At 43.8% G+C, this 21,362-nt stretch overlaps 1 protein-coding gene across 1 annotated transcript in view; it reads left to right on the forward strand.

The window, feature by feature from the left end:
* Positions 1 to 21,362, forward strand: part of THBS4 (thrombospondin 4) — a 45,355-nt gene that overhangs the window by 22,249 nt on the left and 1,744 nt on the right. Inside the window, exons 4-19 of the mRNA XM_006913181.1 lie at positions 2,032 to 2,140; positions 2,528 to 2,610; positions 2,952 to 3,003; positions 3,207 to 3,418; positions 5,106 to 5,243; positions 7,441 to 7,509; positions 9,269 to 9,421; positions 12,602 to 12,706; positions 13,352 to 13,459; positions 13,752 to 13,911; positions 15,224 to 15,342; positions 16,217 to 16,269; positions 18,742 to 18,935; positions 19,889 to 20,067; positions 20,689 to 20,737; positions 20,833 to 21,029. Coding sequence (XP_006913243.1) covers positions 2,032 to 2,140; positions 2,528 to 2,610; positions 2,952 to 3,003; positions 3,207 to 3,418; positions 5,106 to 5,243; positions 7,441 to 7,509; positions 9,269 to 9,421; positions 12,602 to 12,706; positions 13,352 to 13,459; positions 13,752 to 13,911; positions 15,224 to 15,342; positions 16,217 to 16,269; positions 18,742 to 18,935; positions 19,889 to 20,067; positions 20,689 to 20,737; positions 20,833 to 21,029 — 1,980 coding nt within the window. The remainder of the gene's footprint in view (positions 1 to 2,031; positions 2,141 to 2,527; positions 2,611 to 2,951; positions 3,004 to 3,206; positions 3,419 to 5,105; positions 5,244 to 7,440; positions 7,510 to 9,268; positions 9,422 to 12,601; positions 12,707 to 13,351; positions 13,460 to 13,751; positions 13,912 to 15,223; positions 15,343 to 16,216; positions 16,270 to 18,741; positions 18,936 to 19,888; positions 20,068 to 20,688; positions 20,738 to 20,832; positions 21,030 to 21,362) is intronic.

Below are 21,362 nucleotides of genomic sequence, written 5' to 3' on the forward strand. Positions count from 1 at the left end.
CTGCTGAACTTAAAATTAAAAATAAAATTGGATAAAGGGTCCATCCTCAAGACAAACTGAGGTCATCGTTCCTAGGCATCAGTATTTTTAAAAATACTGATTCTGAAGTGAAGCCAAAATTGAGAGCTTCTGCTTTAGATGATCAATGGAGACTTTGGGATACAATTATAAAATTGAAAAGAAATGGCAAAAAAAAAAAAATTAACTATCTTAGAATGATAGGATGATCTATTTTTCTAGTTATAATTCATTATTTTAATGAAAATTAAAATAAATGATTGGAAACTGCCAAGCAATTGGAATAACATTTTTCACTAAGTCTTATCAGAACAACCCTAACAAAAAAACCTTATTGCTAACTTAGTTCCATGTGCCCTTAAATATCTCAGCTCCTCTTTCTTCTGTTTTATGCTGCATTGATAGTGTATTTTTCATTATATCATTACACTTATATAGAAATTGCTACATATATTTCTTTTAGAATTATATGTTAGCAAATGCTGTATTTCCTATAAAGAACCATATTCTTTGTCTTTTCCTTTAATTATATCTGTAACTAGTCATAGTTCTAAATTTTATCTGATGTGGAAGTCAGTACCAAAATCAGTAACTATGTTCGTCTGTTATGGCCTATAATATTGTAGTCTTTCAGTTCTCAATCCTCATTTTCCATTTTTATCATATATGCTTTAGTTATAAGCTGCTCCAAGCACTTTGTACAAGGAGGCAGGCTGTAAGCAATAATTTCCATTATAACTAGGAATGCTGAAAAGTTTTAGATAATATGAAAAAGCCTATAAACCTAATACTAGAATTTAGTGCTTGGAAAATAGGAAGCATTTTTAGGTGGAAATTCCGAGAAAACTAAAATTCAAGGTTTTTTATTTTGTTTATGCAGAGATAGACATATACGTATATATATATATTTAGTGTAAATTTATATAGAGGGAGAAAAGATAAATTAGTAGAGAGATATGCTAAAGTTTATTTCCAAATCCCCAGAGTAGTCAAAACAATCAGAATGACTTCAGAAATTGTATCACTAACCAGAAATTAGTGTGCACCACCAAATAAGTCAATTTCTAAACGCCAGAAGTCAGCCACTACCAGGTCATCAGAAACTATGCTGATTGGAATTTTCTCAAAAGTCCTTGCTCCTTAGACTATCAGCAGATGCTACAGTACTCTCTGTCTTTATAGTCACCTACTCATTCACTCAATTAGTCAATAAATAGGCACATTCTAGGCATTAAGGACAATGCGGTGGGCAAAACAGTCATGGTCTTGCCTCCCAAAAGCTTATAGTTCACTGTCCAACACACTATCTGTTACATAGCACATGTTGCATGCATCTTAACTTAGCTAAATTAAAAAGTAGAATTCCTCTGAAAATTCTTAGCATATTTATTTCTAAAATAAGGATAATGACTTTGCATTGGCAGATAACAAATTTTTTCTCTATCATAATAGGTATGAGTAAAAGTCACAAAATAAAGGGGTGAGGAAATTGACTTTGTGACTAACAATGATTGGTATCAACAAGTAAAGTGAAAATATGATGTCAACTGCCTAATAATCATAAAATATACTGTTTATCATTCTCATAAGCCGAGAAAATCAGAGACTTTGCTAAAACCTGGACCTCCTAAAAACAATAGTTTAAAATTGAGACGTATATTTATTACAGTCTAAACTACATAACCAAATTCCCTACAATTCTTAAGAGATTCCTGCCACAAAATAACTTTTTTACTAGAAGTGAAAGTATTTCTTCTTCTCAGAGCCATCTTCATGAACTCTCAGGCCAAGTTCGATGCCAGCATTTTCCTCAGCTAGTGGCTGCTTCTATATTTGCTTCAGTAAAAAGGATAGGGCTGGCAAGCTTTAGGAAAAATGCAAACCCACAAAATTATGTAAGATGTCAGAGTCTAAGTATACAAGGCAACTCTGTTACGAAAGCTGTGTGAATATGCAAGCACATAGCTTTTGAATGGCATCAGCACTGTGTGGTATGAATCTGATTTCTTCCAGGACTTCTTGGAAGAGCTGAAGCTGGTGATGAGAGGTTCGCTGTTACAGGTGGCCAGCCTGCAAGACTGCTTCCTGCAGCAGAGTGAGCCACTGGCCACCACAAGCACAGGTGTGGGCTCTGGGCAGTTTGCAAACTTTGATCAATACAGACAAATCCTCAGGCCCCTAATGGGCTGGGTCCCATCATGGAAAGGTGGGCTGTCAGCAGGGTGGTCTTATAAAATGTGTCAACAGAAATCAGTCTGTTGTGCCAAAGTCCAGGGCAAGGAATATTTTCATTACTCGTTTCTATTTTTATAAGTCATATGAATTTGAACTAGCCAGTGGCATCATTATCATTATCACGTTTTAGGTGAATTAAATGAATTATACCAAGTTAGATTCCTATACCCTAGGTTTTTGTCGTAATTATTCTCTGGGAAATCATTTGTTTTTGAGTTACCATAGAAATGGCTGTCACTGGATGAACGCTCCTTATCTTTTGCTGTTGCTGCAGGAGACTTTAATCGGCAATTCTTGGGGCAAATGACACAACTAAACCAGCTACTGGGAGAGGTGAAGGATCTTCTGAGACAGCAGGTAACAACCAGGACGTACCATCAGAAAAGCCCCAGTCTTATCAGAGACTGCGAGCTAGTGGAGTGGCAGGCCTGTGAAGTCACCGGGGCGGACCTGCTGCCAGACCTCAGGTGGCCCAAAGCAGCCCACCACCCTGGGACTCTGCTAGAAAGACTCCGGAAATGAGGGACAAGCATGTGATAAACATATCATGGCTCCAAGCAGAGCGGGAACCGTCAAGGGTTACTTTAGATCTGCTTTAAGTAGTGTTTCATAGCTTGCTGCACATGGGTTCTTTTATTCCTGGATTATGTATCAGGTACTCCTTTTCAATTTTTTTTTTTCTTTTCCTTTTTCTAAAGGTTAAAGAAACAACATTTTTGCGAAACACGGTAGCCGAATGCCAGGCTTGTGGTAAGTGCTTTTCTAGTAACTGGCTCATTCTGAGGTGGACAAGCAGACTGAAGAAGGGCCTGGGCAATGGTGGCTGCAGTTTCTGGTGGGTTGGCACAGAGATAGAGGGAAGAGAAGTTCATTGAAAAAATAAATTTCATTTTGTATCAGGTATGTCTTCCTGGTGGTAAAAAAAAGTCTATGAGGTATTGTTTTTCCTCTAGGTCCTCTCAGTTTTCAGTCTCCAACCCCAAACACACTGGTGCCTCTGACACGCCCTGCACCCCCGGCACCCCCAGCACCCCCAGTGCGCCAGTGTGACTCCAACCCGTGTTTCCGTGGAGTCCGATGTACCAACACCAGAGATGGCTTTCAGTGTGGGCCCTGCCCCGAGGGCTACACAGGAAATGGGATCACCTGTTCTGATGTTGATGAGGTAAAAGTTCAGCCCGACAGGGTAGAGGCTCCCCAGGTATCGTGCACACCCTCTAGCTTATGGGAAAAAAAGCCGTGCTGATGACCGAGAAATGACCTGGGTTGTCCTTTAGGCTACTTAAAAACTACTTCCTCATGAGCCCTTAGAGACCATGGAACACCATGAGCAGCAGGAGGAAGGAGGCATGACACACAGTTGTAGTCATGTTCATGATATTGCCACTGTGTTTCCAGCTCTTCTGCTCGTCCATGTTGATACAATGCTGAGATTTCGGCTTTATACTCTAACATTGATTATTTATCTTAAGCAGTCTGTTATAATTTTGATTATCCACACTTTCATAAATGTGGGAGGGGTTAGATCTGTGTACAGATATATTCCAGAAGTTGCGACTGATTTCTTCGGGCTTCCTAAAATAGAGCAGAAGGGAATTTCAAACCAATAAGATCTGTTGAGAAGGTCCCATAATTTGTAACCAAAAGTGCCCAGGGATGGCTCCAGAAAGACACATATGGCCAACAGAGGCTGGTTGGCTGGCCACCAAAGTCCCTGAAGTAGACTGTTTCAAGACCATCACTAGCCAGTCACTTGTCCAGTCCCAAAGTACTGTCCACAGTAGGTAGTGAGGCTGCCATCAGAATGCGACTTTCCCTTCCCTCTCGGCCAGAGGAAGGCCAGAAGGAGAAATGGAGGAGACAAAGTACATGCAAAGACAGACAGACAGACAGACAGACAGACACACACACAGACACACAGACACACAGACACGCACACGCACACGCACACGCAAGCATGCAGCTCCTGCAGGTTTGTGGTAGCACTCCACTGATTACCTCCCCAGATAGTAAGCAATTAAGATGTCTCTAGTAATCCCTCAATTGCAGAAACATTTCACAGAACTGCATCTGGTTTTTATCTGTGCATTTTATCCTGTCCTTTTGAAAGGGCAGGAAGTGGTCATGTTTTTTATGTTAATCGAAGAGCAAGCAAGCATGCAGCTCCTGCAGGTTTGTGGTAGCACTCCACTGATTACCTCCCCAGATAGTAAGCAATTAAGATGTCTCTAGTAATCCCTCAATTGCAGAAACATTTCACAGAACTGCATCTGGTTTTTATCTGTGCATTTTATCCTGTCCTTTTGAAAGGGCAGGAAGTGGTCATGTTTTTTATGTTAATCGAAGTGGTAAAAAAAAAATCAGAACCAATCTGCTAGACTCCGAGAGCCTTGGAACTGCCATGGACTTGATAGGGTGCAAAGGCAGGCACAGACCCTGATGGATCACCGCTTACTGGCCTTGCTTTGTCTTCTCAAGGTTTTTTCTTTAGTTGGTTCAAAAATGCCTTTGGACTCAATAGCCAGCAGACAAGTGGTCCAGGAGCACCATCCTTTTATAGAAATTTCTACATTCTAAATTAGACTATCAAAGAATTTATACTGGGAGATAGAATGATGAACATTTAGGACCCTTTTCAGGTGGCTGTGTCATTATTCTGTAATATAGCAAAGCAACCCCAGATTGTGTGGGCCGGGGTTTCCTACGGTAACTATGAAATTGGAAGCCTTTATTTCCTTTTAGCATTGTTGACCACCAAAAAATGAACAGGTAAATGAATAAACAAGCATGTGCAGATAAATTGGAAGTTCGAGAGTGTTTACTCCACATGACTAAATTTTTTTTTTCTCCAGTGCAAATACCACCCCTGCTACCCGGGCGTGCGCTGTGTGAACTTGGCTCCCGGCTTCAGATGTGATGCCTGCCCAGTGGGTTTCACAGGGCCCATAGTGCAGGGTGTTGGGGTCAGTTTTGCCAAGTCAAACAAGCAGGTGGGTTGAAGTTATGATCTTTCTATTCATTTGTTACCTTAATTACCAAAAGAAAAACTTTGGTTGGTTCCAACCTCATCATTATAACCCTTTCTCTCCTTGAGCAGCTAATATTATGTGGAATGTTATGGAGCCAGGGAGCAAATCAGGAAATTTTTCATCTCATTTCTGAGTATATATGTTGGTAAAGTTTAGTACGGAAGAAGCTATTAAATTGGGACAATAGACTATCACTAGAAAAACAGTGAATGAGGTAATATTGCATATGTGGTATGATTTCAGGCTTATTTTGTTGGTAGCCGTTGAAAATTTTGTCCTGAAGAATAACTTGAGAATCAAAGAAACAAAAGTTTGAAAAATTAGGTCATTTTTATAGTCATTGTGCTGATCAGAAGCTGTTTTAGAGATGAGAGGATTTCAAGAGTAGAAATGATCCCCAGAGGAAACCCTCCTTCTTCTTATATAAGCTATAAATTGCCATAAAGCTCTTGAGCACTTTGTGACAGTCTCCATTTATTTCCAAACATTCTACTATGTCCTGGTCATTATTTAACTGACTGACTGTGAAATTCTTTTTGATGTTTTCAGCCCTTAAAAATGGTTAGTCTATAAATATATTTTACTACCTTAGGGAAATTATTAGTTTTGAAGAAGGGCAGAGTTCATTATTTTCTAGCTGCCTATCAAAGGATTCTAGAGGGCATCATTTTTTAAACTAGAAAAAGAAGGCAAGCTAGACAGACAGGAATGACAAAAAGCCATTAGAATGATGAGGACCCAAAATGTTTTTTCCCTCTCCTCTAAAAACGAAATCTCTAAGACTAAATCAAGGAAAACAGACAAAATGAAATAGAAGGTGCTTTATGTAAGCTTTTAAGGAGCACTTCCCAGTGGATTTCCAGGAATATGGCAGACTGAACTGAAGCAGAAGGGAGTCACCTTGATAAAATTTAACAGATTTTAATGCATCATCTATATCAAAAGAAATAAAATGAAATGTGTAGGTTCTGGAAACAAAGAAGGAACTCAGAACCAGAGCTTCGGCTGGAAGCTGATGCCACCGCAGCTCATGGGAGGTGGGAGCTAGGTCCTAAGGGTGGGGTGCACCTCAGTTGGGTAGTCTTGGACCTTTAGAAAGATCGAACTCCCTTGCATAATGCCAGGAGCCTCAAAGAGCTACTTTACCCATTGCAAGGAGATAAGAAAACTTTACTAGCCCCCAAAATCAATAAAAAAGCTTAATGTCTATTTGAGATAGGGTTAACAAAAATGAAAATTGCCTAAACAAATCAAAGCTCCAAGCTTATATCACATACAGTTGTGGGCTCGAAATCTGTGTTACACATATAATGCAGAAACACAAGCCAAAAGTTAACCTAAGAACCAGCTCCAGAGCAATAAAATCTCCAGGGCCCTGACTAACGTCAAAACCATATCATTTTGGGAAGAGACTCTAAACTCAGGGCCAGAGGCAAAGGCAGGGGCACTAAGGACATGCTTATAAACAAAAATGGCAATTTATATGACACAATCCCCAAAAGGAAACATAAAATAAGGTCAAAAACAAAGAGAAAAAGGAAGGAGTAGATACCATAATTAAAGAATAGAGCAATTGGGGGAGGCAAGTTTGAAAAATAACCAAGTAAAATTTATTCAATGAAAAATATAATCATTGACATTAGAAAGTCAATAGATGGGCAAGACAGCTAACGGAATTTATATATTGGAAAGGAAATCATCCAGAATGCAGAACAGAAAAATAGAGGGAAAATATGAATGAGAGGTTAAGAGTCAAAAGGAGAGATTAAGGAGAAAGTCTAATAGATGTTTAATTGTAGTTCCAAAGGAAGAGTAGAAAGAATAGGAGAAGAGGGAAGCTGAGAATTTTCCAGAATTACAGAAAGATAGGAATTCTCAGATAGAAGTAGTACATTGAGTCCAAAGCAGGTTAAAGAAGAACCTTCTTGACTAAAAAGGTTGTGGAACAGATGAATCCTACCCATTGTCTTTAAATAGCAAGTAAGAAACTATCACTTGAAATTAAGCACAAACTGGTACAAGCACAGGGAAATGGCTAACATGATGCCCTGATTACCATTCCACCTGAAATTCCGTGTCTTCATATGACAATGTCAAAACAAAGCCAAATTTATTTGCATTTCTACTTACACTATCTCTTTAAACCTTTCTGCACTAGATCTGCACTGATATTGATGAGTGTCGAAATGGAGCCTGCGTTCTCAATTCTATCTGCGTTAACACCTTGGTGAGTATTTTTTATGGCTGATGTTATCAAAGCAGATGTCATTAAACCAAGTGTACGTTTATAAATCATAACCCCAAAACACACACAGAACACATGGGCATAATTTATTTGATTGACAAATGAGAATAAAAGTTTGTGCTGAAAAACAGTTTTTAATATGAGTAACTTTATAAGTAATTTTTTATATAAAAATAATTTTATAACTGCCAAACTTATTTTTTTTATCTTCTATCAGTGTTGCAATGTTGGCCTTTTAGATAAATATTTATTGACTAAAATATTGTTGTATTTTAAAAGTATGAAGAGCTTCTTAGTTTATATTACTAGTTCAATATTCCAGAATATGACTTTTATTGGCAATGACACAATCCCCAAACGATATTCATTATTTCCTAAACTTTTCAAAAGTCATTTGCATTCAGTGAAAATGCTTTGTACTTAAGGGATCTAAAATTTAAATATTCAGATATGGGTTTTATTTTCTGAAGGTTTCTGTCAACTGTTTCCAAGACCATAGGTGAAGACTGTCAACAAAAGAACTGCTGATTCCATGCATGACTGCTTCTAATGTACTATATGACACTGGGAAAGTTATTTAATCTCTAGGTTCCTAGTTTCCTTGTATGTAAAAGCACTTTAATAAATATCAGGTCCCTTATTTTAACCCTCAAAACCCTGTCAATAGGCACATTTATCATCCCCATTTTACAGTTGAAGAAACTGAGGCACAGAAAGGTTACATAATTAGGCTGAGGCCACACGTGTCATAAGACTCCAAGTCTGGCTGCAGAGCCTGTGTTCTTATCCACATGCTATACTGCCTAGGAATACACGGCGATTTATTCCTTCTTAGCTTTTTACCAGGACACAGCCAGTCTACACAAAGAGAATTGGGAGACATTGACATAAAGTAATAACTAAAGCCATCCAGGGAGAAGAAAAGTACACAGTGAGATTCTAGAAAGCAGAACTCCAGAAAAGCTAAAAAATAAAGAAATAGGCAAAGAAAAGAGAACAGAAGCTACAAAAAGGAGAGAACTGGCCAGATGGAGTAGTCCAATGAGGCTGACAGATCAAGAAAGATCAAAAAGCAGCCTTTGAATTTGGCGATTCAGGGTTATTAGTGACCAAAATCATTGAGTTGTGTAGCTTATGTGGGTCTCTTTCATAATATCTTTCATAATTTTATCTCAGTATAGATGGTTTAAAAAAAAAAAAAAAAAGCCATGCCTGGCCCTGGAAGTGCCAGTGCAATGGGGCCGACCGCTCATTTGGCAGGTTTCTTCCATAGCGGCCTACCTCATGAAGAGTTCTCAATGCAAGGCCACTGACAGTTCTCTGAAGCCTGTTCTTTTATCACTCAATTATGAAAAAGCCAAAGGAATCGTTTTAAAAACTTCTAACTTGCATTTTAATCAAACCATCTCCCTTGTCCCCAGAGTAAGGACTTGATGGAAACTTTCAGCTCTTTCCCATTTTGCTCTCCTCAGTGGAGCTGGCAAGTGAAAATAATGGTTCACCATCTAACCTTCTGCCTTCAGGTCTTCCATTCATGCCTACATGGCCTGCTGCAACTTCCAATCTTGTGCTGTCTTCCCCAGTATTCACAAGATCTTATAAGACATACTCCTAAGCAGAGGCAGGCATGGGTCTCACTTAATCCTAGCATCATCGAGTACGTATAAAAGTAAATACAGTCGCAGTAGCTTTGCTCACAGTTCTGAGTCCTTGGCTCCTGTCTTGTCTTTGCTCCTTGCAGGGATCTTATCGCTGTGGGCCTTGTAAACCCGGGTACACTGGTGATCAGACAAGGGGATGCAAAACTGAAAGAAACTGCAGAAATCCAGAACTGAATCCTTGCAGTGTGAACGCACAGTGCATAGAAGAGAGGCAGGGGGATGTGACGTGCGTGGTAAGTTGTTACTTGCTTTATCATTTTTCCTCTTCCATTTTAAACAGCATCTCTCTCTGGTTTCTACTTACTTCAGGGTAAAAGTAACCAAAAATTAAAACATTTTGATCAGGATAAACACAGTATGTAATAGTAAGAGGGTCAGCTGGGTATGAGGGCAGCAGTCAGAAGTTCATCTAACTGTCAGCTGCCTCTTCTCTCCTTATTGGCCATGGGTCAACACTGTCCCCTTGGGCAGCTTAGTGGTAGAGCCTCAGCTCCCAAGCATCCTCTGTGGAAGGCCTGAGAAGTGAGCAGCATTAGCTACTCATTTGTGTAATTTGTTAGCATACTGCTGTCATTTCTAACTGTCCAGTTTCAAAATCTAGCCTAATATCCCAGGGGGTGGGTCACAGTGGAAAAGTGGTGGGTTGCTGTAAACCCTCAGAGAGAAACCTCCTGTCTCCCAGAGGTGAGTAGGAGGGGGTGGATGGCACCATTCTCTGTATCCACTTTCACCCAGATTCAGGAATAGCCCAGTGGATGGTCACTCTTCCTGTGCATTTCTCAGCCCTGGAGCTGATCTGGGGAGGAGGAGGCTGGGAAGAGAACACAGCAGTCATGGCCTGATGTAAGCCTCATGCCAGACGGGGGTGTCATGGGCCCTTGGTGAGGAGGAAGGCTTGTTTCTGCCATCCACTCCCAAATCTCAGGCTCCAGAGTCCTTGGCGATTCTAGGCACTGATAGATAAGTCAGCCATTTCCAGCTGCTTACCTCCTCCTTCCTTCCCAGCGAGCCAGGCCCTTGCAGGCAGCCCTCAGAGTCTGAGAGTCACAGGTTCATGGCAAGCATGTCCGAGTGGCAGGATGGATTCTAAGAGACTCTTCCCTCTTCTCTATACCTCAAACTTAGATTTCTTTAAGCTTGCGATTTTTTTCTGCAATGAGCATATCACTTTTCATATAGAAAAAAAATGATAAAAATCAGAAATTAAATAAATGTAATGGCATCAGCTCTCTCAGGCAATACAACGCAGGAATAGGGTGGATGAGAGAGGGAAAAAAACAGTAGTTTCCCTAATTCCTGTTGATCGGGCATGTTTATTACCATTGAGAGGCAAATGTATATATTTAAATCCTCATTTTCTGCGAACAAATTAACGACTTCCCAGGGATGGTGGAAACCAGTACATGTGCAGTCCAAGGGCTCTTAATATGTTTTTGAATTTGTAATAAGGCGCAATGACAGATGGTAAAGGATTAATACACTTGGTGTGACTACTGAAATAATTTAATCAGCCAGAAAATGGCTCATTAAAAATGTATTTGTTCCTAGAGGAAATTTTTTTCTTCATTAAAATGAGTCAAGGACCATACCCCAAAGCTGAGCTTTCCAGGCCTTTTGAAGGTCCTTTTGAAGCCGCTGAGCGGAAGGAGGGGTGTTTGGAATCCTGCCTTCAGGATCTCTGGTTGCAGAAGGAGAGTACAGATGATTGAGAACAGGCCGGCTGCCACTTAGAAAGTCACTGGTCTTAAATCGCCTTATTTTGATGAGTGAGGCCAGGAAATTTAACATTAAATTTAACATTTTCCTATGTAAAGTTTCCTTTTCTCTTCGCCCTCTGTTCCCCACACCCTTTCCCTCTCTCTGTCCTTTTAGTTGCCTGTCATTTTCCAGGTCCCTTCTCCAGTGTTCCTTCTGCCCGCCTCTCCTGCAGGTGCCCATCCTGCTCCTTGGCTGGGTTCCTAGGCTCCATCTCATACCTATCTCTTTCTTTCTGGTTTGTCAGACGTCCTTTAACTAGGCCACCTAAGATCTGGAATATCCAAGGAAGAACTCAGAGCTCACGTTAACCACCTATAAATAGCAAAAGACATCAGACTGGGACAAGCTTGAGTTCAAGTCCCAGCCTGAGACTCTGAGCCTAGTTGATTCTCTTGTGAGATGGGATAACAGTGACCCTGCAGCATCATTGAAACAATTGGAGAAAACAGCTATAGAGTCTGGTATAGAATAACTGGTATTTTAATGACTATTCTGCTGACAGTGAGGCTTGCTGCTTTCAGTGGCTGGTGCTGGTACAGTACTTGGTTAGACTTCTCCAGAGAAGTCTAGACTTCTACAGACCCAGAACTACACCTGTGGGACCCTTCCCCTGTTAAAAGGGTATGAATACAAGTAAAGCACCTTAGAGCAGGGGTCCCCAACCCCCGGGCCACAGACAGGAGGTGAGTGGAAGGCAAGCGAGCGAGTGAAGCTTCATCTGTATTTTCAACTGCTCCCCAGCACTAGCATCACCGCCTCAGCTCCACCTCAGATCATTAGGCATTGGATTCTTATGGGAGCACCTGTCCCTGGTGCTAAAAAGTTTGGAGACCGCTGCTTTAGAGGGTTCTTCCTTTGGTAGAAATTGATCTAGAAGATTGTTAGATTCGGAGATATGACTGTGGTTCAAGAATGATAAGGAAAGTGCCACGGAAGTCGTTCTACCCATTCATGTGTTCATGCATTCATTTCTACCGGGAAAAGAAAGTAAGAGAATCACGGGGAGAACAACGACAACTCCAAATTACAAACACCCTTCGAACTAGGGACTCCACACTGAGAAGCCAGTACATGTGCAGAATGACACATGTACTAGAATTATTTGTTGTAGCATTGTTTGCAATCTAAAAAGATTTTTAAAACCTGACACCCACCTGCAAAGGACTGGCTGAATTAACTGAGGCACATGCATATCATCTTGTGTGTGATATATCTGTGGCCATGAAAAAAAAAGGACATAAATCTCCACAGAGTGATATGGAAAGAGCTCCAAGATACTATTTTTTAAAAAATCCAGGTGCAGAACAGTGTGTATGTGAATGCTACCCATTGTGTTAAAGGACAAAAAGAAAAATGATGTGTATCTGCTTGTCTGTGCATAGCCCGTCTCTGAAACTGCATGAGAGCTGATTCCTCGATCACCTAAGCTAAGGGAACAGGAGTGGGAAGGAGTTCTCACTATATCTTCCTTTGTACCTTTTGAATTTTCAACCCTTAGACTATTCAAAAAACAGTTTTAAAATCATACCCAACAATGCCATCTGGCTCCTGGCCCTCCCTGCGGGGATGCACGCACAAGAGCAGAGGCCCATGTAAGCCACCAGCCTCCCACCAGGCTCAGCTTCCCAAGCCACTAATGGGCTCTCCCCTCACAGTGCGGAGTCGGATGGGCTGGTGATGGCTACATCTGCGGAAAGGATGTGGACATTGACAGTTACCCCGATGAAGAACTGCCGTGCTCTGCCAGGAACTGCAAGAAGGTAAGGAAGGCAAGCTGGAGAACACACACACACACACACACACACACACACACACACTCACTCACTCACTCACTCACTCACTCACTCACTCACTCTCACACTCTCTCTGTGGCTTTCCAAAACCACATCTATATGGGGGAGAGGTTCTGCAGGTTCCATTTAAATTTGCATTTTTAGAGTAGCCGCATCTCAAATGTAGCAAAACAGCCATTAGCAATAAAGCCAGGCAGCCACAGTTGTCTTGAGAGCAAATATAGTTTTTGACTTAAGACAGATGTAGATAGGGGGAAATGGGGAAAACTTGGTAAAAGAGTACAAACTTTCATTTGTAAGTTGAATGAGATCTGAGGAGCTAATGAATAACATGATGACTATAGTGGATAACACTGTATTGTATAATCGAAATTTACTAAGAAAGTAGAATGTAAATGTTCTCAGCAAAAAAAGTAAAGGGTGGTAAATATGTGAGGTGATGATGGACCTATTAATTCACTCAATATGCGGAATCCTTTCACAATATATACATATATCGTATCACATCGTACACTTTAAATATCTTACAATTTCATCAATTATACCTCAATAAAGCTGGAAAAAAAAAAAAAGATAGACGTAAATGTCTCTCTGAGCTGTGTTCCCCCTTAGGACAACTGCAAGTATGTGCCAAATTCTGGCCAAGAAGATGCAGACGGAAATGGCATTGGCGATGCTTGTGATGAGGATGCTGACGGAGACGGCATCCTGAATGAGCAGGTACCTGCTTTGCTAGGCCTATGAGTTGCCACATGCCAGGGATGGTGGAAGAAAGCCTATGAAGTCAACTATTTATATTAATCATCCCAAATGTTAGTTTCCAGGCCTGCGTTCCCTTAGCACTGCAACTTTTTATTCTAAGATTCTCAAATGTTTAAAATATAAAATTGATGAACTTGGGCCTCCTGAGTTCTGACAAATTATGACCATGGTGGGTGGAGGTTGGCCAGCATCTACCACGGTAGGGATGCTGTAAAAGTCTGAGTCAGTGTTCAGTCTTCTGATCCTTTAGGATAACTGTATCCTGACTCACAATGTGGATCAAAGGAACAGTGACAAAGACATCTTCGGGGACGCCTGCGATAATTGCCGGGATGTCCTAAATAATGACCAGAGAGACACTGATGGGGATGGGAAAGGAGACGCCTGTGACGATGACATGGATGGGGATGGTGAGTTTGTCTCACTTTGTCTTATATTATGGACTCCTCTGTCCTTTTTCCCTTGTTCCCTGTTAAGGCCAAGAATAGAATTACTAAGAGGGCCTTCCTGCTCTGGGTGGTTCCACGCAGCCTGCGTCTGGGGGACCCAAGGTCCACTTGTGTCTGCAGAAGGAGACTCCACAGCCCATTCCCCTGCTTAATAACTCTGGGTGTTTCTGGAACTCTACGTCATTGCTAGCAAATTTACAGGACTTACTTCAAGCAGTGGCTTGTCAGGGCTATGTCTTTGCAGGGCATCTGTCTTCCAGATTATACCTTTCCCCACTCCCACCATCCTTTTCATGCACGAGAGTCCTGGAAGTGGAGAATTGAACAAGTGGACCCCGAGTAGGGTCACAGGCTACAGCCCCTGGGTCAGGTTCCTCCTGCAGAGAATCAGGCATTTCGCGGGAGACGGGGACGTCCCCTGCCTGTCCTGGAGATGCCGTGGAGGCAGGGCGGCTGCATTGCCCAGCTCCAGGGTCCATCGAAGGAGCGTGGATTGTAGTCTGCGTGAATGGCACTCTCTGGAGCACAGTCTTGTCTTGAGGAAGGACAATTTTTCCTGCTTCCATAACATACACACGACTATTGTCAAAGTATAGGCTGGATCTGCTAGTTTCTGAAAAACATATCACAGGCCCTTGAAAATTTTCTTTTAGACATACACCCCCCCCTCCACACACACACACACACCACTCCAGAATATCCACACCTCCCCACAAGCCCAACTAATGACCCAGATCCAGTGGTGTGCCGGTAAACAAACCAGCTCAACAAAACAAACCGAAAAAGCCCTAAGTTGCAGCATTTGCCAGTTTCCATAATGTAAATACCACTCCCACCACCAGTGATTTCACGATACCAGTATGAGAGGACATGATTGAACAGGAAGCTGGAAAGAGAGAGGCACGATGGGCCTGGCTCCAGCACCCTGCTGCCCAGACCCTTGGGTCCTAGGTCTAGCTCACACCCCTACAGGGTCCTCCCTCTCCAGGGTCAGCCCACCTAGCCCTCATGACAAGTTGCATTGACAGCCCTTGATATCTTAGACAAATTATAACTCAGTAGATAAATGCCTCAGATCAATTGTTCATTTTTAAGTCTTCTAGAATCCATCCTTTGATGTTACCTCCAAATAACTACTGGAAAAGGCAGTGGCTCTCTGAGGACAGCCCAGGCGGATGTCACTCACCACATGCCCGTGTATAGCACCTATAGGCTGTGTTCCAGACCTGTGTGTGACATTCGCCTGACTCAGGGAAGCATTCCTTTCTCACAGGAATAAAAAATATTCTGGACAACTGCCCAAAAGTTGCCAATCGTGACCAGCGGGACAAGGATGGTGATGGCGTGGGGGATGCCTGTGACAGTTGTCCTGATGTCAGCAACCCTAACCAGGTTAGTAGGATGTAGGGGAATTCAAACTCTAGGCTGAACTCCCCTATGCAAAGACTCATGCAAGACCAGTGTCTAGAAAAACAGCAGGGCCCACCAGCTCAGTTCTGTGCCGTTGCCATATACCCAGCAGAGCAGAAGTGGTGAAATTGCATAGTTTAGGCCTGGAGGTGACAGGAAGAACATCACAGGAGCTCTGAGACCCTCTGGACCAATCTCACAGGCTGTAGAGCGCCTATGAGATTAGTAATATGAGTTCAACGATGCCCCAAACAAGCTTTTTTCTGCTGAAAGGAAAATTTAACATGGAATTAACTGGGATCCCTGTGTCCCTTTAGTCCCCACACCCCTACACAGCCTATGTATGGACATTTCAGATTAAGTTCAATCAGCAACATGTCTTTTCCCTTCTCACTCCTCCATCCTGTCTGGATAATGGGGGATGATGTGGCATGTATTTTTAAAGCTCTGAGGTAGGGAGTCATTGCTGCCCCGTGACTCACTCTCTGGCTCAGTTCCAGAACACAAAAGCAAAGCAGAATCAGTTTGCCTTACCCAGTGCCTGTGGCTGGCTCCCTTCCGACCCATGCCAGAGTTCCACGTCTCCACCTGCCACCATGCTACCCCGGCGCCCTTTTCAGATATGCTCATCTGGTGTGTAGGCAGCCCATCCATGGAGCTTGATATTTTGGAAGGCTTTTCTGAAAATTCAGCCGTGTGCCTACACCAATCTGGTTGTCCTTTTACAGTTTTGCACCACCCCGATTCCAGAGAAATAATTCCTGAGGTCCGGTGACGATGGGCCAGGTCTGCCTTCTCTGGAACATTCTGTATGTGCAGGCCCAGGAATAAATAACCCATTCTGTTCTCTTTGCAGTCTGATGTGGATAACGATCTGGTTGGAGACTCCTGTGACACCAATCAGGACAGGTATGGTGCATCTCCCAGCTGCGTAAGGCCAGATGAAACATCAGGAGAACTTGATCTTTCAGAGCTTTCAGCTGCTACCATGCTTTGGGAGATGTCTGGGTAGATTGAGCTGCTGGTGGGACAGTAGCCCTGCCTCTGGTCAGGGTCACCACACCTCTCCGAAAGTTCTATATAAAGGGGTGACAGTATCAGGAGGGGCCCTTAGGGACTCTAGTGAGATCGTATTTGAGGAGAGGCAATATAGCAACGTGCTTCAGAGATGGGCCCTGGAGTGACACAGCTAGATACGAATCCCAGCTCCTTCACTTACAGACCAGCGATCCTTAGGCAAATGACCTAATCTCTCTGTGCCTCAATTTCCCGATCTGTAAAATAGGGATGGCAATGGAACATAGCTATGGTGAAGACTGAGTTACTTTATGAAAAGCGTATGTTATAGTTTCTGTTACATAGATAGTGCTCAATAGATTTGAGCTCTTTTACTATTCTTTCAGCTCAGGAAAGCTTCACCATCATCCCAAAATAGAAAGCTGTCATTTGGGAAGGGATCACATTTTATCATTCTTAGAATTTTTCATTCATTTTCCTTTATTTGAGTGGATTTGTTGTATGCAAATGGATTTTTGTCAATCCTCCTAGCCCCGCGTGGGTGGAGTCCTAGGTTAAGACACAGGGCTGGATCAGATGCTATAACAACTTCACCAAAAACAGACAGGTGCAGCTCTGCCCTAGAGGCTCCTGCAGTGCAAGGCTCTACACCCTTTCACCTCTGCAGGGAATCCTGTTAGAGGTGGCGGGACCGGGATGAGGGGGAAAGGATTCCAAAAGGCAAAGCAGGAAGAAACGTTGCTGCTCTTCTCAGCCGCCTCTCAGAGGCTGCCCTGCAGGCAGTGGTTCTTGAGCCCAGTCTTGCTCGAGGACAGCTCCTATCAAGTCCCATGCCATCCTTGTCCTTGTTGTAGAGGACATGCTAGCTAAGTGAACTTAAACATACTTCTCAGTCTCTCAAAGTCTCAGTTTCTTCATCTGCAAAGCAGAGATAATTGTGTCTCACAGGCTATGGTGAAAATAAAAGGTAATGTAGGCAAAGCTCCCGGCACAGTGCTGGTCCTCAGCTGACCTGCAGAAGACGGTGACTGTTAGTGATCACAGCATGAGAAGAGGCAAGTCAGCGACAGAGTCTGACATAGGATCTTTGCTTTTGAGTGGAAAGTGGGTCTGGTACTCTGATAACTTCCCTAAACGATGTCCATCCAGGATGTTCTCTGTTGCAGGTCATCCTGCGCTCTGACTGCTAAGTTATTTCTAAAATATCCTAACCCACCATCCTCTAGGTATTTGCATAGAATGAGTCATGCTGCTACATTTTAATTCCCACAACCTTGAACCTTGGGGAGGAAGACAGGAACTGCTTGTTTTTGCATTAAAATGTTCAGGGCTATGTAGAATGGCTGCTAATGGAAATAGCTCAGTTTTATGATTTACAAAGCAGCCCTGCTACATGCACAGGAGTTCCACTGTTTGAGCTATGCCGTCTTCTGCTTGTCCAGGTTGGCCTAACTTTGGGACCCATCTGGGAAGCGTGGAATAAAGAGCATGGACTAGTCCCTAGTTTCTCTCTCCTGTTCCATCCTAGCCAGTCTAGGGGCAGTTCCCAGCCCCAGATTGGCTCAGGGTGGAGCAGGGTGAAAAGAGTATGTGCTTGGATTCTAAATAGCCATGGGAGGTCTCCATCAACCTAAGGAAAGCTCTAGGGACGTGGCAGTAGACCTGGAAAGAAGAAAAGTCAGATGGGCAGAGAGATTCTGAGAAGTGCTGTAGACGAGGACTGAGCCCAGCCTACATGCCAACCTCTCAGGAAGGGGCTGCCATATTCTCTTGGGCATTCACATCTGATCCTTCTTGGGTCTACTGGCCACAAATTGTGAAGAGTAATAGAAAAGGAAACGTTGTAGGGCTACTAAGACCAGGCTCATAGAAGTGTTTTTTCCTACATTAAAATTGAGTATATAAAATTCTAATCACTTAATCTTCATAACAACAGTATGAGGTAGGCTTCGTTATTATTCCCATTTTACAGATGAGGTCACTGAGCCATAGAGGAGTCCAGTATCCTACTGGGGCTGCATGCTGGTGAGGGGCTGAGCCATCTGGTTCTGTTCCTCACTTTGTTCCCATGGTACATTTTCTCAGGGATCAGCTGGTCGTCTCCAGGGACAGGAACGTCTAGTCACAAAATCACAAACTTCACCCTTCTCTTCTCGAGTAGAAAGTGATGTATTATTTCATCTGGGTGAGGAAGTGAGAAGATGGTCTCTGAGGCCCACAGGGCAGCCTTGTCTAAGGACACACGGGTTTGATAAAAGACCAGGCCTGGTTAAAACCCCGAACCCAAACTCTCCCTCCTGAGAGCTGGACTCTCACTGCCCTCTGCTGACCTGTGATGCAAACCACCTCTCCCTTCTCCCACAGTGATGGAGACGGGCACCAGGACAGTACAGACAACTGCCCCACCGTCATTAACAGTGCCCAGCTGGACACCGATAAGGATGGAATTGGTGACGAGTGTGATGACGACGATGACAATGATGGCATTCCAGACCTGGTGCCCCCTGGACCAGACAACTGCCGGCTGGTCCCCAACCCAGCCCAGGAGGATAGCAACCGTAAGTGGACTCAGCCCAGGGCTGCATGGGACTCCCAGGCTCCCTTCAGCCAGGCACTAGGTGACACACCTTTCCCAGGGCAATACCTTCTCTGCGTAGCCACAGCTTATGTGGACAGTAGATGTCTGGTAGACACCAGTCTCCAACTGTCGGAGAAAAGCTGCTTTGCAGCTTGTGAGCAGCCCTAGGATGAGATAACATGGGGCAGGGAGGCAGCCACGCGCTCCTGCTCAAGGGGCTTGGAGAGCTGCTCTCCATCTTTCACCGGGAGTTACAGAAAAGGAGAGCGAGAAGGCACAGCAGCAGATGGCTTAGGTGAGTTCACAAACTCGGATGCCTGTGGGGCCAGGCCAACTGTGCATCCAGCCAGAAATGAGACAGCAGTGGGGCAAGGGCCGTGGGGGCTGGTGAGGGCACACCCCTCCCCCCAAATCCCCGCCCTCCGCTATGCAGATTCATGTATTTTAGGACTGTCTCGTCAGCAGAACAAAACACACTGCAGGCCAGATTTGGCCAAAGAACCACCAGAAATTATGGTCTTAGAGATAAATCTGGTAACAGTTTCTCTGCTTTTTTACATGTTATAGTCTAGAAAGTGCTATAGACAGTTGATTATGTAAGTTCAGCTTAAGATCCACCAGCTGGTAAAATCCACCATCCTCAGGGGTCACCAGGGTTTCTTGTAAGGTCAGTTTTGAGCAGTTGCCCTCTATGTCCCCAGGAAGTTCTTTTGATCCCATAAGGGGGCCTTTACCAATCCACTGTGAAGACCCCAGGGTGGGCCCGGGGCAGGCTCAGACATGGCTGATGTCAGGGCTCCCCTCCACACACGGGTTGAAAACCGTAGCCCTGCGGCGAAGCTTGGGCTCACTCCTCCCTGCCCAGCCCCCTTGTCGGTCACGGAGCGGTGGTGGGTGTAGGCATTGAGCTCCACTCTGCCTCCACTGCACCAGGTGATGGCGTGGGAGACATCTGTGAGTCAGACTTTGACCAGGACCAGGTCATTGATCGGATTGACGTCTGCCCGGAGAATGCTGAGGTCACGCTGACCGACTTCAGGGCCTACCAGACCGTAGTCCTAGACCCTGAAGGGGACGCCCAGATTGACCCCAATTGGGTGGTCCTGAACCAGGTGAGTGTCACATGGTTGGCAACATCTCAGCCTTGCCTCTCAACAGACACAGGCCCTCTAAGAGTAGTAGATAACATTTAAAGGATGCGGAGTACAAACCAGGCACATCTGTTCCTCGCAGTAGCCATACAGCAAAGTACTTTCATTGGCCTCATTTGACAAATGATGAGATCAAGTCTTTTAAAGCTTTAATGATTACTCATGATTACACTGCTGGTAAGCGGCTGAGATCGCTGGGATCGGGACCCAGGCAGTCTGACCCCACAGCCTCGCTCCTAAGTTCTCCAGTAGACTGCCTCTCCCGTGACGTCAGTGTGTAACTAAAGAAAGGCACAGAGAGGTTTAGTAGATTTTCCAGCATCACTCAAGAAGACACATTCATTAGAAGTGTATGTTCTCCAAGTGAGGCTTTATTGAATCTGCTTAAGTGAGTTTTAGCAAAATTATTTCTTTTCGGCTTTGGGCACATAACAAGGTAGGACACTGCCTCAGATAATGTAATTTTTATGTGGAGATCAGACGTCACCGCCACTCACCTGTGATGCCTGAGGTTCTGGGCTTCCTTCAAGCTCCCTTCGTCCCCTCGAAGACTGCTCTTAACTCCTCCGGCTCTCCTTGCAGGGCATGGAGATTGTGCAGACCATGAACAGCGACCCCGGCCTCGCAGTCGGTATGTCCAGAGCCTCATTTATCACTTGTGTAGAATTCATTCTCTCTAGCTAAGTGTGTGGCTTTGCTTTTCTAATCTTATTCTGATCTCTACAGGATACACGGCTTTTAATGGAGTTGACTTCGAAGGGACCTTCCACGTAAATACCCAAACAGATGATGACTATGCCGGCTTTATCTTTGGTTACCAAGATAGCTCCAGCTTCTACGTGGTCATGTGGAAGCAGACGGAGCAGACATACTGGCAAGCCACCCCGTTCAGAGCTGTTGCAGAACCTGGCATTCAGCTTAAGGTACTGGCATTTTGCATTCACTCATCTCCCTTTCTTCTGAGTCCTTCACCCTCCTTTCAAATTGTTCTCCCTTATGGCATTTAGTTCATCTAGGAAACGAATGCATTCGTGCTAGTGTCCACGTCAGAGAATACTAGAGCCCACCCAGGGCCTTGCCTTCATTCCTGTGTACAAGCTACATTCTAACCTCTGGGTGACTTCAGTGCTGAGAATGTCAGCCCAAGAGGTGGGGAAGATTTGAGGGTATATCTCAGACACACTATGTTGGAAACTGACTGACTTGGTTCCTTGACAGGGCCAACTTTGTAAAGGAGGGCTGAGAGGCTGCCTCTG

Source organism: Pteropus alecto, unplaced genomic scaffold, assembly GCF_000325575.1.
Source record: "Pteropus alecto unplaced genomic scaffold, ASM32557v1 scaffold20, whole genome shotgun sequence".
Lineage (NCBI taxonomy): Eukaryota > Metazoa > Chordata > Mammalia > Chiroptera > Pteropodidae > Pteropus > Pteropus alecto.